Below are 18,149 nucleotides of genomic sequence, written 5' to 3' on the forward strand. Positions count from 1 at the left end.
AAAAGGAAGGAGGAATGTCCTTCCTTAAACCAGAATAACCTCCAAACAGCCTCACTGCAGCCCTAGGTTGGTGCATTTTCATGGTCTGCCCTTACTTTTTACCCTCCAGAGTCTGGCCCCTGGACCACATTGCAACTCTTGGATTCCAAAGAAGGCAGTACATTTTCATTCACTTATATGCATGGCTATGTTCAAACTTGCCATGTGGAAGCAAATACAACTTAAACAAGCAAACAACCAAAGCATTTTCCTTTCATGCTGAGTAGAAGCAGAATTTTTCTCCTGAGGGAAAATAAGGATATCTTCTGAAAAATCCACTGAAAAATATAATTACCTCCCTTCTCCCCACCAAGACTCTCCAACCAAACAGTATCTTGCATCTGTAACCACACTCACACAGACAAAGAAGCTTCTACTCCTCCGTTAAGCCAGGCCTCAACAAAGGGGAATTTTAGAGAGGAACAGGGAAACAAAACAACAACATTTTAATTAAAACTTTTCTTGCTTTTTACTGTTTTTTATCAGCTCTAGAGATAAATGTTAAGCACATGAGATAATAAGGAATAGAAATATCATAACATTTTAACAAATAATTTTTCTACTGTAAATCAAGGGACCACAATGGGCTCTGTGAATAATTACTATACTTTATTACTGAAGCCTCAATTCCTGTCCTGCTTCACTGTGGTTCCCAGAATACATGACATTCTTCTGGTCCCCTTCACTAAGTGTCCCAGTTGAACTTGACTAGTTTGGAAAACATGTATGTCATTGCCTGTTCATTTTACTATCTCCACTTCAGTTTTTTCACTATCTCCAATGAAGCTTTATATAAACAAGTGCTGAGGGCTTGATTTCAGCTGAGATTACAGCCACCAGGTGAAGTTTTCTTACAGCCTTGTAAAATGAGGAGCTATATCAGGGCTCCTCTCCTTTTTCATTTTTAACTCTCTCCAGGATACCAATTAATAGTTTCTTGAATGACCTCAATGTTTTGGCTCCAACTCTACAAGTCTGTCTCCAAGGCTATCCCTCATGGTTATGAGTTTTCTGACATCTGTGTTAATTTTTTTCAAAGAATTCCTATTCCTTTGTGCCCTCTTGACCTAGTTCAGTATACACAATGCTAATTATAAGTCCTTCCCTAATTAGAAGTGACTACTACCATATATTTAAATAACACTTGTACTTTTACTGACGGACGCAGAGACACTCCAAATGCTTTAACTTTAGGATACACATTTAAAAGAGGCTGAGACACTTTTAAAAGAAGCTAAATGAACAGAACATCTTTTCGTACAGGCTTGAGAATTTTTTTTCTCAGACCATTTTTAGCAAACCTTTACGAGGCAGCTATGCCAGTCATTGTTCTCATCAGCGTCAGTGGCTATCTTCTAGAATAAACCCAATGATAACTGTGCAGCCTGACTTCACTGATTTATTTTTAACTGAAGAATTTTAGACTGTCTTAGTCTACTTATCTGAGACATGGCTTTCTTCCTATCCTTTAAGTGCTCAAACTTGAACAACTTCTTTATTCTTCAGTGCCAAATGACACAATTTCTGGTGTATGATGTTTGGCGGTCATTCTGCCTGGCAGCACAAAGCTGGTGTCTGCAGTGCACCCACAGTTCTTACTGCCACCCTTTAATTACAGAATTCTACTTCAATGACAATCATCTTTATGCGTGTATTTGAAATGCATGCCTCAGGTTAGGGATGTTGCCCATCTGTTTCTGGTAAACTACTTTGCATGCTTACCTGACCCTATAAATAACACAATCCAAAGGCTAAGTGAGTATATACTGGAACGATACAAGATCAATATGAAAATGGCAATGTAATGACTTACAGGAGCTGCAGTACTAGTTACTTTCAGCTGACTGTTTGTTCATTGCAACTTGAGTATACTTAATATAAATTTACATTGTCTCACACAGCCATGGAGATGGCTGTAGCTTTATCATACAAAAAACGAGCTTTACCTGGCTCCAGACATGTTATCATTCTCTAGCTGTCGGATGAGGAGCTTGGCTATGGCTGTGAAACTGTTGCTCATGCGGTAGATATCTCTGCTCTGGGTGCCCAAGATACTTGAGAAACTGTCAGTAAGACTCTTAATTTCCAGCAAAAGAATATGGTGAAATGAGTGTTCCATATTGGCCAGCTGGTTCACCAAATACATCAGGCATATTCTGGCTCGTTCCTAGAAAATGTAAGAAGAGAAGAACAATTTTAAACAAATTAATTCATTGTTTGCTTGTGCAAGGGACATTTGCATGCATGCTGTTGATTAAAATGTCACTGGGGAATAGCGGCTACCCCATGATAAATAACAAAAAGACAACTGCATCAAACACAGTTTATTTTTGTGTACTATTGACATTATGTTTATTCCTCTTGGTATTTCTTAACCCAGCCTAACTTTAGTACACTCTGTCTCCTCTTCAGGCTTAGAGTCAGAGTCCCTAAAGCCTTTCTGAAGGAGCCTGCATTGCTCTAGTGTGGTCGATCAGCCTGAGTCAGTGATCACAGCACCAGCAGCAGACCTAGCTCCCCTTTTTCCTTTGATAAGCCTTATGAGTCTGGCCATGATACTTTACCTTCCTATACCCAGTTTCTGTGTCCTTTTTCTGCTTTATTCCTTGCTGTTTGTGGCAGGCAAACTCTAGTAAGGGGCCACGCACTCATGCATGCTGCTCAAGTTCACAGGATCATCTGCCAGAGGGTCTTTTCGCTAGTGTCTGTACCCAACCTGTTGCACATTGAGCTTACGCAAGTATTAGAAGAGACACAAACATGTTAAACTTGCAGGCTCAATGGACCCTGCAGCTGAGGTCTGTGCTAGTTTGTGGCATTGCATGACCCACAGCCAATAGCAGTTTTGCGTCTTCATTACAGCCCCACTGTACTAATGGATTTTTGCTTTTCCCATGTTACTCTCCACCCTATAACAGCAAATAACCAAGGGGCATTAGACATTTGCAGTGAATTCTGCATATGCCACTAGCTGTTACAAATAATTTTGCAAGGAATGAAGATTTATTTCTCAGACCATAAAACATTTCCCAATCATGACTTCTTTTCTGGAGCTCTTGGATGTTGCTGATTTGCTTTGTTTAGCAGTGTCACCTAAAAGCCTGTTGTCACTGGTGCTACACAGACTGAGCAGGACACCTCTGGCACAGCATCAGCAGAGGAGTGAGATGCAGTGGGCAGGAGCCGGGGGACTATCAGAATCTCTTTGCACTAATGTTGAGAGGATAAAGTACCTCATAAATCATATAGTTTCTCTCCTTTCTTAGCAATTCATTTAAGAGAAACACTCAGATATCTTAGACCTGTGACTAACACTGCAACAAAGAGACGTTTAAAATTAGATTGTGTTTTAAGATCTTATCACATGAGATAAGGTGCTGTCTGGCAAGTTGTATCAATCACTGCCAATGCACTGAAGTCTGATATGCCCTCTGTAGTCGAAGTTTTGCTAGTCAGTTTTTCAGGGGGATGTGATCTTGCCAATTTATCAGCGAGATTGCATCCCCCACAAATTAGGATTAAAGGGGCTATTTCAGATAGTAATATTAAATATGCAAGTATTTTCTAGCATAGATACTATATCACCTCTGCTTGGCAAGGGCACACAATTCCAGTTCCAACTGTTTCTGTACATACGTGTACAAATTCACAAACTAAACCAGAAATCCCAAAGGTGAAGAAACGCATTAGGATTCCTCTGTTATAAGTGTATCAGGTCTCAAAGTCCTTAAAATGTCTAAGTGGGAAAAGCAGCAGGGAAAGCAGCAATTAACTTAGGAGCTCATATCAGATCTTCCACTGGGGTAACCGGGTATGTCTCTGCTCAGCAAAATCCACTTGGTACAGAAATGGGGAAATATTTTGCTTTTAGAGCTTGTGCTGAAATGCAAGCAAAAGCAAAAATAAAAAATTATCTTCTTCCCAGAATATTAGCAGAAAAGGAGAGAAAGTTGTGTGCCATACATGTACTCCAAACACTGTGGGGCAACAGCATTATTGCCTCTTCTCTTCTGGGACCTCATAAAGGGAGAGAAAAAATTGCTGAAAGTTTGATTCTAAATACAGCTGGGCTATAAAATACATGGGGGATTTTGGCAGAACATGGCCTGAGCATCACAAGACAGACATTTTTTGAAAAAAAAGTCAACTTATTTGAAACAAAAATGGATCTGCTACACCGTGACGTGACAGAGATAAATGAGAAAAGTGTATCAGACAAATTGCTTCCCTTCAGCCATATGAGGAAAAACTACAGCTACATCCTCAGATGGGCTGGGGTGATGTGATGGAATGAGCCTTTTTTTTTCTCAATGGCTTAAGAGGTTGACTTTTTGGTACATATTCACTAGTTTATTTGGAAGATGATCCTCCCTCCAAGAGATAAACACAGGCTCAATTAACATTTAAAACACATTTTTGTTTCCTAAACAAACTGTGCAGCAGACTAACTGGAAGAGAAGTTTTGACCATTTTCATGTCACTTTGATCCAGCTGGACTCCAGCCATGCTGAAATGCTTCGCCTGGAGTGAAGTAAAAGAACAATAAACTACTGAGTAATATAATGTGTAACTGTTACACAAAACAAAATTGCAGCAAAATAATTCAAAATGAAAGCAGTCATTATCCCTGCCACATATTTTATCCAAAAATTTTCAGGCAGCCTCTTTGGATGTGCATAACCCATTGTTATTATAACAATGCTTATTTTATGCATTTGTGTATTTTTTATAAGCATCCCCTTGCATGTTATGACATTGTATCTGCCAGCAGGTGAAGATCTAAACCACAAGCTATGAGGGGTGGCAAAGTATTTTGCTTTATCTTGAAATCTGGCTCAGAAGACTACAAAAAGAGATCACAAGGCATTCAGAAGTAATTCCAATTTCCAGTTGGTTCAGACATAATTGGCGGCAAAAAAAACCCCAAACTCAACTATTAAAATGTTCAATTGACCTATGCCCCAAGATTGTGTTTTGCTTTGCACAAATTTATGGTTAAAGGACAAGGTCTGATTTCAGCTTCGCCCATGAGACTGTCACTAACATCAACAGAAGTGGCGTGTGTAAACAGGAGGGCAACCTTTAAATAAAAATCTCTTTTCAACCAAACCTCTCATCTCTCCAGGGGTCTGTCTGAACTGCCAAGGTGGAAAGAGCAGCTCAGGGAAAGCATAAGAGGCTGTTTCTAGAAGCAAGCAGAAAGGATTTTTTGCTCATATTTGCATTCTGTACCATAAAGGGTCAAAATATCAATAAACAAAATTCCAACACTTCCATTGTCGATCCATTTCCCACTTGTTTTGCTTGGCCAGAAAGGGGATGCTGGTTCATGTCTAAGTAAGAACTAACAGCATATCTATAACATGGCTCCAGTGCAGGAAAAGAAAGGGGGGGAGAAGTGACATGGACAGTGAGACTGAGTCTCAGTCTGTCTGCAAGTCTGCCGATGACACCAAGCTGTGTGGTTACGTTGATATGCTGGAGGGAAGGAATGTCATCTGGTGGGACCTTGACACGCTTGTGAGGTGGGCTGATGCCAACCTCATGAAGTTTAACCATGCCAAGTGCAAGGTCCTACACCTGGGTCAGAGCAATCCCAGGCACAGCTACAGGTTGGGCAGAGAAGAGATTCAGAGCAGCCCTGCAGAGAAGGGCTTGGGGATGTTGGTCAATGAGAAAATGAACATGAGCTGGCTTCAGTGTACACTTACAGCCCAGAAAGCCAAACGTATCCTGGACTGCATCAAGAGGAGCGTGACCAGCAGGTCCAAGGAGGTGATCCTGCCCCTCTACTCTGCTCTTGTGAAACTCCAATACTTGGAGTATTGTGTGCAGTTCTGGTGTCCTCAACATAAAAAGGACATGGAACTGTTGGAACAAGTCCAGAGGAGGGCCACGAGGATGATCAGGGGACTGGAGCACCTCCCATATGAAGACAGGCTGAGAAAGCTGGGGCTGTTCAGCCTGGAGAAGAGAAGGCTGCGTGGAGACCTCATAGCAGCCTTCCAGTATCTGAAGGGGGCCTACAGGGATGCTGGGGATGGACTCTTCATTAGAGACTGTAGTGACAGGACAAGGGGTAATGGGTTGAAACTTAAAGAGAGGAGGTTTAGATTGGATATGAGGAAGAAATTCTTTACTGTTAGGGTGGTGAGGTACTGGAATGGGTTGGCCAGGGAGGTAGTGAATGCTCCATCCCTGGCAGTGTTCAAGGCCAGATTGGATGAGGCCTTGGGTGATATGGTTTAGGGTGAGGTGTCCCTGCCCATGGCAGGGGGGTTGGAACTAGATGATCTTAAGGTCCTTTCCAACCCTAACTATTCTATGATTCTAAGTGACAAGAGAAGTTTTCAGGAAGGCATTGCCACAGTGGGCTGTGAGACACCACCAGCAGCAGTGGTCTAAGGGACCGTTTTGCTGCTTGCATGATTCTACTTGCACCTGATCTAAATACTGGGTGCACTAACACTTGTAACTTTGCAGTTACACTTACAGATCAGAGCACTATTTTAACTCTTTCTTGTGGGTGCAGTCATTGTTATATACTGAGCCTTTAAGATCTGTCCAGCTTTTATGATGCCAGATGTTTTCCTGGTTATTTTATGACAGGTTGATTGTCTCCATTTTAGTGAGTGATGCCCCCGGCATCAAAGAAATTCAATGGTATTTTTTTTCCTTTCAAGAAGCCTGATCTGCATGGGAGCATCCCGACACAACCTGTCTTCTCTTGGCTCACAAGAGGGTGGGGGCAAATTCTGCACTAGGAACCACCAGAGTAAAGTAAATAAAACCTTTATAAGTGAAAAGGAGGACTATGGGAGATCCACTGTGTTACTAAATACACACGATCCACAAGGACCCTTCAGTCACCACATATGGTCTGATGCAACCTCAAGCAATTGTGGACCAATCAGTGTCCCACTAATAGCTCCTCATACCCTCCCACCACAAAACTGCAGGCCACAAAGCACTCAAGTTCTCCTGGGCTAAATAAAATGAAATAAAAATTCTTAGGGCAAAGAAACAAAACTCACAAATAGAATATGAAAGATCATCAGTTATAATGTCTGTGAAGGGAGAACTTGCTATGTGAAAACATCCAGGTGATGTGGGGCAGCAAAGCACATCCCACACCACAGAGAGGCAAAAGCCCCATGAAACACAACATTCCATAAGGAGAAAATGGGAAACTTTAACACACACACACACACACACCCCAGCAACTCTACCGTAACTTTTGTACCCAGAACAGTGACTCACCTTAGCTCCAGCATGCAACACTCAGCCATCACCCAAGCATATTTTAAGGTTCTTTCTGTACCATTTATATCAGAGGGAATTACTGAACTGGCAATGTGGCAGTGCGGGAAGTACATTCAAACCCTTGGAGAACACCACCAACACAGACACACTGCTCCCCGACAAGGAAAGGCAGGAGACACCAGGTGTTCCAGCAAAGGGCAGTTGTGCTGGCAGAGGTGGCTGCCCAACACCTCGCAGGCAGTGCTGGGGTGCCAGCTGACTGCAGGCAGTGCCTGAGACCTCCTGCTCCTCCGGCTACCCCAAAGCTCCTCTATACTGTGCTTAGGCCTCTCCTCACCTGGAAAGCTTGACTTTGTTTTTTCACTACAATTTGCTCCTCAGCTTGAGGCACAACCTCTTTCTGCTATCCCAGCTCCTCTGCCCAGGACAAAGGGGACAGGAAACAGGAGACAGGAGACAAGCTCCACAGAAGGTCCAGTGGTGATGTTCCACAGGATATGTAATCTGTGTCCAGTGACAGAGTTGTGCCAGCCTGACATGGATGTCAGGAGTCTAATGGACTGATAGAGTTCAAAGGTGATTGCAGAAACAAAATCCAGCCACTGGAGCACTGGTAACCATTAGACATTTCAATCAGGGCAGATCTTTCATAATTCAGAATTTTTCAGCAAAATGGAAAGGAGAGGAGATATTCACCTCATGCTGGAAAGTTTGCCTCTGCCAACCTTTGCATGTTGCTTTTAGTATTGACTGAAAGGTCTCCTGGATGTCACTAAAACTGAATGTTCTATAAACAAATTAAAAGCGTGCCATCTCCACAAACACGCAGTGCTTGCGGCGGCAGAGCAGGCTGGAATGTAGTTGGATGCTAAGTCAGCAGCTTGTAGCTTCCTAGAAAAACAAGGCATATGACACAGGACAATGCCAGTTACTCGACACTTACACGAGAGATTGAAAATTAATTATGCAATGTAGGCTTGCCCAGGCTGCGTGTGTAACAGTAGCTGTGTGTATCTGCACACACCAACAAGTAAAAAATATAAGGAGAAAATGTTCTGCAAATAATTTCTTTGTAAACATTACTGTAGTCCATAATATCCACAATATATGGAATGCATGTCCAGTTGGGTCCTTGCTTAGTCTTGGTATTGATATGAAACAATAACAACAAAAGCAAAATAAATCCAGTCCCTCTGAAGTAGTAAAACACAGCAGAAAAGGAGCCTCAGAGGCTCCTGAGAAGAGCCTGGGAAGAGCTGGTTCGACACACTAAAATACAGAATCTGAATTAGATCCTTAAGTTCTGATCCCAGCTGTGCTCATTTGAAGTTTAGCTAGTTATAAGCCGTAAAGCTTCTAGACATTGACTCTTAAGTAGTAAATGCAGAATTATATGTGGTCACCTGCAGTCCTTATAAAAGTAAATTTTGCTTGGGTGACGTAAGTAAACAAGGAGAGAACAACAAACGTCACTTGGCTCACAGACTCAAATGTGATTTTGGCTTCTCCTCCCCATCCCCTTGCAACTGAAATAAGATTTACAAAGCCAAACCAAATCTGGTTTTGATTTTTACAAGATAAATTTTGTTTTAAATGAGTACAAAGCTCAAGATCAGTAGAAGTAGCAAGTACAGTGCCTTCCTGTGCTGCATCCACAACGATCAGACATCCATTGCCCAGCCAATATATGCTCAAAACTAAGTGCTAACAGAAAAAGGATTTGCCTTATTGCAACAAGTGAAATAAGACTTGCATGACATCCATCTGTGCCAGTGAACAGGAGAGCAGAGGAGCTGCCCCAACCCTCTGATCTTGCCCCACACAGCTTCTCCCTGCCTCCCATCAGGCTCTCCTGCTATGGCCATGGACACCTTCCACTAGAAGGACAGAGACAAGTCAAAGCCCTGTTCAACCTAGTCTTGAACACTGCCAGGGATAGAGGATTCACAACTTCCTTAGGCAACGGTACAAATGCCTCACCACTCTCACAGTAAGGAATTTCTTCCTTAGATCTAACTTAAACCTCTCCTGTTTAAGTTTTAACCTATCACCCCTTGTCCTATCACTACAGTCCCTAATGAATAGTCCCTCCCCAACATCCCTGTAGGCCCCCTTCAGATACTGGAAGGCTGCTATGAGGTCTCCACGCAGCCTTCTCTTCTCCAGGCTGAACAGCCCCAGCTTTCTCAGCCTGTCTTCATATGGGAGGTGCTCCAGTCCCCTGATCATCCTCGTGGCCCTCCTCTGGACTTGTTCCAACAGTTCCATGTCCTTTTTATGTTGAGGACACCAGAACTGCACACAATACTCCAAGTGGGGTCTCACAAGAGCAGAGTAGAGGGGCAGGATCACCTCCTTGGACCTGCTGGTCACGTTCCTTTTGATGCAGTCCAGGATATGTTTGGCTTTCTGGGCTGTGAGCTCACACTGAAGCCGGCTCATGTTCATTTTCTCATTGACCAACACCCCCAAGTCCTTCTCCACAAGGCTGCTCTGAATCTCTTCTCTGCCCAGCCTATAGTTGTGCCTGGGATTGCCCCAACCCAGGTGCAGGATCTTGTGCTTCGCTTTGTTGAACTACATGAGGTGTGTGTTGGCCCATCTCTCAATGTGTCAATGTCCCTTCCCTCCAGTGTGTTGAAACTATGCTTCAAATTGCATTGCTGATCTTTCATCACTGAGCAAAGCTGTTGCCTGAATGCATGACAGCTGCTGGCAAGCTGCTGTACAGGGGCACAGAGCTTGCCCCCTCCAATAACACCCACTCCAAGATTTAAGAGACTAACTTTGGTTAGGGGCCAAAAGAAACTACTTTCTGGAGGCAAAAGCCTCTCTGGAGATTCTCCAGTGACCACTGTCATTGATGAGAGCACATTATTATCTGTATCTAAACAAGTAAATAGGTGAACTGTCATTCTAAAGGCAGAAGATGAATATATGGAGGATTTTCCCCTGCAGAGCAAAATGATGCTACTTCTCCCCCCTCCTCCCTCCAAACTGGCCTCCAGCGGAGTCAAAGGAAGGACAACCAAAAAGTCTGACTCAGAAATGTAAAACCAACAGCCTTTTTGCTGACAAACTCCAGTTGACTTAGCGCAAATTTTGCCTCAAGGATCACTGAAAGGACACAGAAACTGTGGCATTCAGCTTTTTGCTGAAATAAATTAACCAGGTTACTGTATGCAGGCACCAGTGCCACACTTCAGCAATTGGTTAGATTTATTGCATACCATTCATTTTCTGCTATATAATTGAGTTTTGCCATAGCCATAAACATTTGAATTACTTAACAGAAACACTTTGAGTTCAGCAGAACATTATTTTTGCCTTTAGAGAACCATGATTTGAGGTGGAAGGAAAATGTCTAGTAACAGTGGTGAAAGGCACATAAGCTCATACCTGGGAATGAAAATAAAATCTCATTAAAGACCACAATGTGCCATAAGTAAGTCTAAGGAGTTTGATGTTCTCAGAATACCCAATGTCTTGAGCAATCAGGCAGTTTACAAGCTCATGGTGGTGATTTCCTCCAGGCTGTATTTTTAAGAGCTAGGGAAAGCAGGAGGGTAAGACAGGTCTTGTCGGGGTCTAAGGCATTTCCCAGTCCCAGCAGGACAGGGCTAATATCAGATCTTCATGAGTGTCCTGGGTTCAGTTGTAACAGTTATTTTTCTCCTTCTCAGTAGCTTGTGCAGTGCTGTGGTTTTAACCTTAGTCTGAGAAGAGCACTGGTAACACACCAATGTTTTAGTCATTGCTAAGTAATGCTTGCTCCAACCAAGGACTTTTCAGTCTCTCGTGTTCTGTCAGTGAGAAGTGGCACAAGAAGCCAGAAGGAAGCAGAGACAGGACACCTGACCCAAACTAGCCAAAGGGGTATTCCATACCACAGTGCATGATGAGCAGCATATAAACTGGGGGGAGTTGTCTGGAAGGCCCAGCTCACTACTTGGGTCGAGCTGCATATTGGTCAGCAGATGGTGAGCATTTGTATTGTGCATCACTTATGTTTATCGTTTTCTTTTCCTTTTCCCCTTTTAGTTTTATATTCTCTTCCCTTGTTATTTCCCTTATCATTATTATTATTGGTGGTAGCAGCAGTGGTTTTGTGTTATACCTTAGTTACTGAACTGTTCTTGTCTCAACCTGTGGGAAGTACATTTTTCTGATTCTCCTCCCCATCTGTCTGGGAGCAGAGGGAGAAAATGGGGAGTGAGCAAGTGACTGTGTGGTTCTGAGTTACTGCCTGGGCTTAAACCATGACAATGAGTAGCACACCTTGTTAAGGGACACAGGGGTCCTTGGGCTGCTCATCAGAGCTGGTATTATGGGGAAGGCAGAGAGCTCCAGGACCTGAGAGCTGCCTGGTGGTTTTGGCATGCACAGCGTGTTTGGGTCTGTTTATGGCGCTTGGATTAGGTGAACATAGCCTCTGCATCCATATAGCACAGCTACGATTAAAGTGCAAAGCTACTAACTTTAGTGAAAATTTGTTACACTGCCATGGAATTCCCATAATTCTTTCGTAATTAGTCATTATAAATCCATTTTAGGCATCATGTTCTCATTGGGTTACATCTCAAACCAAGATGTTCCTCTGACAAAGCTTAAGCCCAGCATTACCACTGAGTGTTTTCATTATAAAGACGTTTGTCAGAAGTATCCAATTAACTGTGGCTACAAAGCCAAAATATCTGGATTACACTATACAAGGAAGTTCATATTTCACTGCACAATTACATCATTTCTGAAGGCTTGATGCATCTAAAATATGATATCATATAATGGGTGTGCAAAATACTTTTTTCCTTTTCTCTGCCTTTAATTTCACATATAGATAACACTACAACCAGCTCAGTTAAGCCCCTGGAATAGTGAAAATCATGTGCTTTCATCAAATGGGAAGTTTAGCCATTCCATAAAAAGAAAGTTCATATAAACAGAACATACACATGCGCAGAGATAGACAGTAAATAATAATAATAACTTAGATATTTACCTTTACAGTTATGAGAATTTAAGTAGTCTTTTTTTTCATGCTCATTACGTTCTTCACAAAGTTTCTTTCTTTCCCATTAATCTAAACCCCATTTCTGCAGAGCCCCTTTACCCCTATATCAGCCCTACCTGATTGTTCCTTGGTTAGAAGGCAGAAGGACAGTCTTAGTTACAATAAATACCATACTGGATTTTTGTGCTACCTGCTCTCCTAGCCATACTGATAGTATTATAGTCCAAACCTCTCATGGTCTTATGATCAAGAGTATGTTCTGGTAGGTTACTTGTGAAGAAAGGAATACATCAATGTATAGAAGAATACAAGATACGGAAGAAAAAACCAACCGAACAAAAAGCCACACACAAAACCCCCCAAACAATCCAATCCAAAACTACTCAACTTCTTTTGGCTTTGACCTTACCTCATCAATATGTCCAACAGCTCCAAAGATCTTTGCTGTTTGCCCAATCAAACATGGAAAACTCTCACCAATTTCTTTCAGCATTGGAAGAGAGGCAGCTAAGGCTGTTGGCTCATAGTTGGATATTTCTGTAAGTATGTTTAGAACAATGTCACTATGGTTAAGGTCTCTCAAGTGTCCAAATAGAAATGGTATACACTCTTTCAGCACCTATTAAAAAAAATCAGAGAGAAAAACTTGTGAATATATTTTGTAGCTTTGAACACATATAACCCAAAGAAGTACTGTACATCAGAGTGGTAAAAATAAACACTAGACTTTGATTTAGTAAAATAGTTTTCCACCCTTGCTGACCTTTGTACACAGCTATTTCTGAGGTCAATCAAAGTTCAGCTCAACATATGGAGTAAGGGTAACTGTAGCCTTGAAATATTGCAGTTATGCATATATAAGTAAGGAAATACCCTATTGTTAATAAAGACTAAAACAAAATCATTAAAAACAAAAAAAACAACAACAAAAAAAAACCCTAACCTCCCCAAATATTTCCCTTGCTCAGGGCCAAACCTATATGTTATTGATTAAAACAACATGAGACTTGGCCTTCCCCAGTGATACAGAAAATTAAAGCACTAGCTGAAATTTTTGGTTTCCACTGGAAACTAAACGTGACAAGGTAAATAGCTGGAACAGAGGCAAAAATTTGAGGAAAAGTCCTCATCGTATACAAAAATGGTGTAGGCCAGTTGTCCTTCCTTGTAACAACACAATTTTCAAGTCTTTAAACTTGTCTCACAAACAGGATGCTGTATGTACAACTCTCTATTGAATAATTATTTTTCAGTTAAACACATACGTACACTCATGATCCTCTGATTCAGTGAAACTATTGCATCTGTGTAAAAGATGTTTCAACATAGAAATGGGGCATAAACTGACCCATTCTTCCGTCATTTTTTTGAGGATGATCAGTTTTAGCAAGTTGATACCTATCACTCAGGCAAAATACCTCAGGTGGGTGGCTGAATAAATTGTTAGTAGTAATAAATGATAATAATAGTTAGACTACAAAAGTACTTCAGATGTGTCAGCTTCAGTATGGAGCCCTGCAATTGCCAGAGATAGACCCCAGACCCCTCCAGCTGACAAGTCCCTCTACTTCTGACAGGAGCTGTATTTCCTCTGTGACTGACTGTGCATTACAATAAAGTTTCCTTGGCAATCTAAATACTAACTACTGTTGATCCTTCTTTTCCAAGGATGTTATGAATTTCATAAATTCACAAAGCAGGTAATATTGTGCCTTGTTCTAATGCGCTGGGTGCTGTCAATGACATGCAGTTTTGAAAGCATGATATATTTTGCCTGAGATAATTATTCTCCAGTTTACTTCTTATCAGCTCCTAACTCATTTTAATTTTCCTTGATACATCATTTAATACAGTTCATATAGTCTAACAAAAACATAGTTATGGGAATTCATGCTCAGCTGAAAGAGCCAAAACAGATGAAAATAATTCTGGTTTAATACAAACTTCTTTGGTCCAGTGGAGTCATTGTTATGTTCTTTATTATTAGATGGAGAATGTGGAATGGAATTAAAGAATTCATGGAGAATTAACGTAGGAAAGCACGATCATGCACGTTATAGGACTCCTCACTGTTTGGAGAGCAGCTAGCAGATAGACTTTGCCCAGTCATCTCAAACAAACTCCTCCAAAAGGAGGTGCAGTGTTTAGCAATAAGATATTCCAAACACAGCTTTACCCCAAGTTCCCTTTTCCTAGCCACGGTTTGGAGGAGCCTGAGGAGATGATGTTGTTCAGCTTGATCCAGCTGAGCCATCAGTGCCACTAGCTCCCTCAGATGGAGGTTTATTGGCTGTGGTTGCTTCTCATACAGACCAGGCAGGACACGTAGCAGCATCGAGTTCCCTGAGAACAGAGCAAATGAGAGGCCAATGACTTGCTGTCAAGCCAATACTCTACACCCGAAGAGCTCCGTGGAAAACCAGCACACACCGGATACCAGTTTTAAAAGAACCATCAGTACAAAACCAGGGACACACAAAACACAGTAGAAAAACATAAATTCAGCCAAGAAGCTTAATAAATAACCAAAAATGGATGAATCACTGCATGTATAACAACAGGCGTAAAAAAAAAGAAAAGAGAAAAGAAAATAAAATCTTACAAATTATAATTTCCATTCTCCAGTATGATATCATGAGAAGGCTGCTTAAGGAGCTTTCAGATTTGGATGATATTCTGTTGAGTTCTAGACTAAACTAAGTGAGATTCAAATTAACAAAAAAAAAAAAAAGAAAAAAAAGAATGTAGAAAGCACATAAAAGCCCTATTTCTCCTTTGTTGAGATTTGGACTTTCAAATTAAATAAGCAGCATGTGGAAAAAATAGCCATCTATTAAGAGAACTAAATACACATGACAGTAAATTTGAATGTAAATAGTTAATGGTGCCATTTTCAGGAATAGAAAGGAGCCAGAGAGAGTCAACTGCAGACAGACAAAGATATGCAAAACCCTCTGTCACACATTTTCTTAAGATGTCTGTGCATAACTCAAATTGAAGCCCAGGCTCATACCAAAATATATAACTTCACGTTGCTGTACATGCCTTCCTCAATATATTTAAGTTTCACTTGAGCAACATATGGAAAACATCTGCCTGTTGCAATGCAGTATGGCTCCTTTTTTGTAAACTTTTGAAAGTCCTTAAGGTCTCTTTGGATTTAGTTTCCAATAGGAACTAGCTCTCTGGCCTGCTGCTTTTTCTCCCATTTAAATCTTATAATTTTGGAAGATCCTGCTGCTTTTTCTCCTATTTAAATTTTATAATTTTGGAAGATAAGCAGGTCACTTCATGGATGGTAGGAAAAGGATATAGGGGCTCAGACTGGACTACATTGTGCTGTTACCAGATACAGAAAATTAATCCCAAGACACTGATTACACTGGCAATATCACCCATCACCTCTGAGGCAAGTAACTAACATAATTCCGTGCAGGTTCAGACAACTTTTAGTCAAAGAGCTTGCAATGATTCCTAAGGGGTCCTTAGGCTTCGGAGGAGTGCCCCCACACTATTCAGCCAGCCACACTTCTGCATCCTATCCTGAAGCACTTTTGCTGCTTAAAGAACCATTGGTTTCTCTTTGGAGACAACTCTGAGCCTTCCATGCAGCTGCTGCAGCACTAAAGGCAAGGTTCAGATACCACCTATAGTCCCATGGACATGGTGAATTTCTGTCTTATTCTGTTCTACAAATAAAACACAAAAGCCAGTTGCAAAGGAAAGAGATATGCTGATGAATTACCTAAAGAGATTAACAAACTGTTCAGTTCTGCCCATTTTCTAGCCACATTCTTTGTGTAAATCTCTTCCTGATGTTACAAGTCAATCTGTATAAAAGTGTTACCACTTTCACGAGTGTCACTACCATACCGTGGGATTCCTGCAAAGCACCAATTCATCCAACATTAGAACTATGGTGATGAGAGGATGTATTTACTTGAACTTTTCTAGACTCACACCTGAGTTTTAAATTGAAAGTTTTTGTAACTGAATACACTAAAAATTTTCTTCTCCAGCTAATTTAGTGTGTACAGAAATAAGTCCTTCCTTTGCACTTGCACAAGTTTAGTTTCCACTGGAAGTTTTCTGCCCATCTGGAACACAGTCCTCAATCTCCAGTTGAATTTTAGCAATAGTAACTATTGCAAAAGATTAAATTCCCATGTTCCTGGACAGGCAAAATTCATCTGAGCTGAAAAAAGTGTAGAGAAAACTAACTCAGCCGAGAGTAACAAAACCTAGCAGATTTAAACAAGGGAAGACTCTCTAAGAAGCCACTAACCCGAGAAGTGCTGTTGCCTAAACTAGGATGTCACAGATTGGAAGGTATCTGGAAAGTAAGATCTAATTATTCAATCTGAGAAAACAAGCATTTGAAGTATTGGATGTATTAGAGGACTGATGCAATTTTACATGACACAACATGACAGATAGCATCCATGAAACTTCCCTGAACAAAAATACTCTGCACAAATGCAAATTGAGGCAGTTTCCTACAGCAAACATTCCTGGGTTTATATTCACTAACTGAGAGAAATGAACAGCAAAGGCAATTTAGAAGCAACTCCATCACTTTGGAGTGACATTTAAGTGACCTCACTGACATGGAATTGCCTTTAATTGAATAAACTGAATTGAATACTGAATTTGAATATACGAGCTTGTAAACAATCCAAGCAGATACCACATTTGTATCTGCTCTTCATTGATTCGGAGGAAACTCCAGGAACAAACTTGCCAACAAAGTTTCAAGCTGACAAGCAGGTATTCTTTATTGTGGCGCTGGAAGACACAGGGGATAACTCCTCCTAATGTGTGTCTCCCTACTGCTACACAAGCCATCCTTATATAGTCCCTGGGCATACATACATATTCATGAGGCTACGTATGGATTACATCATTTTCCAGAAAGCTCCCTGTATGCATACAGAATTGTGGTGGTGGTCTCTGAGGGGCGTTTACTTCTTCCAACAATCTTCATCACTCTTGGCAGCCTCTGAATCATGCGCAGTAGATGCTTATACCAGTTTAATTGGTTTGTTAGCATCAGAAACATAATAACCCTCCTATCCTCCTACTTATCAGTTAGTTTACCTGTAGCCTATCCTGGACACCTGCTATTCCCTTATACTCCCTATCCCTGCATCCTGTTTTTCTAGACTGTTTTTCTTAAGACTACATCAACTATAATGATTTATCTTGTGCCAGTATGTTCTCTATCTGTATTCTATTTTTTCTTCTATGTACTAAGCACCTCAGTAACTTTCCACTGCTACTGTTACAAAGCCATCGAACTTAACATTGCTTACAACTAATCCTAAAGGTTTATATATTCCATTTTGTGATTTTGTATTCCCCTTGTTTCATCATATAACTTAAGAAAGGTCATGAAGCACAACCCAATTCACTATTTTCTTGTATTTCATGTTTCGAGTTGGCTCCCAGTACCTCTTGCCATCTGTTTGTCACACCTTTTCAGTTTCTAAGGGGTTTACACACATGCAGCTCACCAACCTTTTGATCTCAGAGCTTGTGCAGTCAGAAACAATATTGAGCCTGTTCCCAAGTAATTCACTTTTTCCCAATCTTGCTTCATCTGTCTAAACTAAGAGCCTGAAAAGTATGCTTGTTGTCTGAGAATGGAAAAACATTATAGTCAACTCCTTAATTACCTTCTTTCCCTTTTCCTTCCTCACCCCCAGTACTTTCCAGATTAGATTTTCTCAGACTTTCCAAGCAGACCACACACTGGGAATTATGCAATTCAGGCAGAAACTAACGCACAGTTGGGGACATTCGATGGCTTTGCACAGTTGGCTGCAAGTCAGGTAGG

At 41.1% G+C, this 18,149-nt stretch overlaps 1 protein-coding gene across 2 annotated transcripts in view; it reads right to left on the bottom strand.

The window, feature by feature from the left end:
* Window positions 1–18,149, bottom strand: part of VEPH1 (ventricular zone expressed PH domain containing 1) — an 85,117-nt gene that overhangs the window by 49,526 nt on the left and 17,442 nt on the right. For both annotated transcript variants that reach the window (XM_005141966.3, XM_005141965.3), the window contains exons 4-6: window positions 14,490–14,656; window positions 12,723–12,932; window positions 1,986–2,206 (exon numbers count right to left, since the gene is read on the bottom strand). In XM_005141966.3, the coding sequence (XP_005142023.1) occupies window positions 1,986–2,206; window positions 12,723–12,932; window positions 14,490–14,656 (598 nt within the window). The remainder of the gene's footprint in view (window positions 1–1,985; window positions 2,207–12,722; window positions 12,933–14,489; window positions 14,657–18,149) is intronic.

This window comes from Melopsittacus undulatus, chromosome 6, assembly GCF_012275295.1.
Source record: "Melopsittacus undulatus isolate bMelUnd1 chromosome 6, bMelUnd1.mat.Z, whole genome shotgun sequence".
Taxonomy (NCBI): Eukaryota; Metazoa; Chordata; class Aves; order Psittaciformes; family Psittaculidae; genus Melopsittacus; species Melopsittacus undulatus.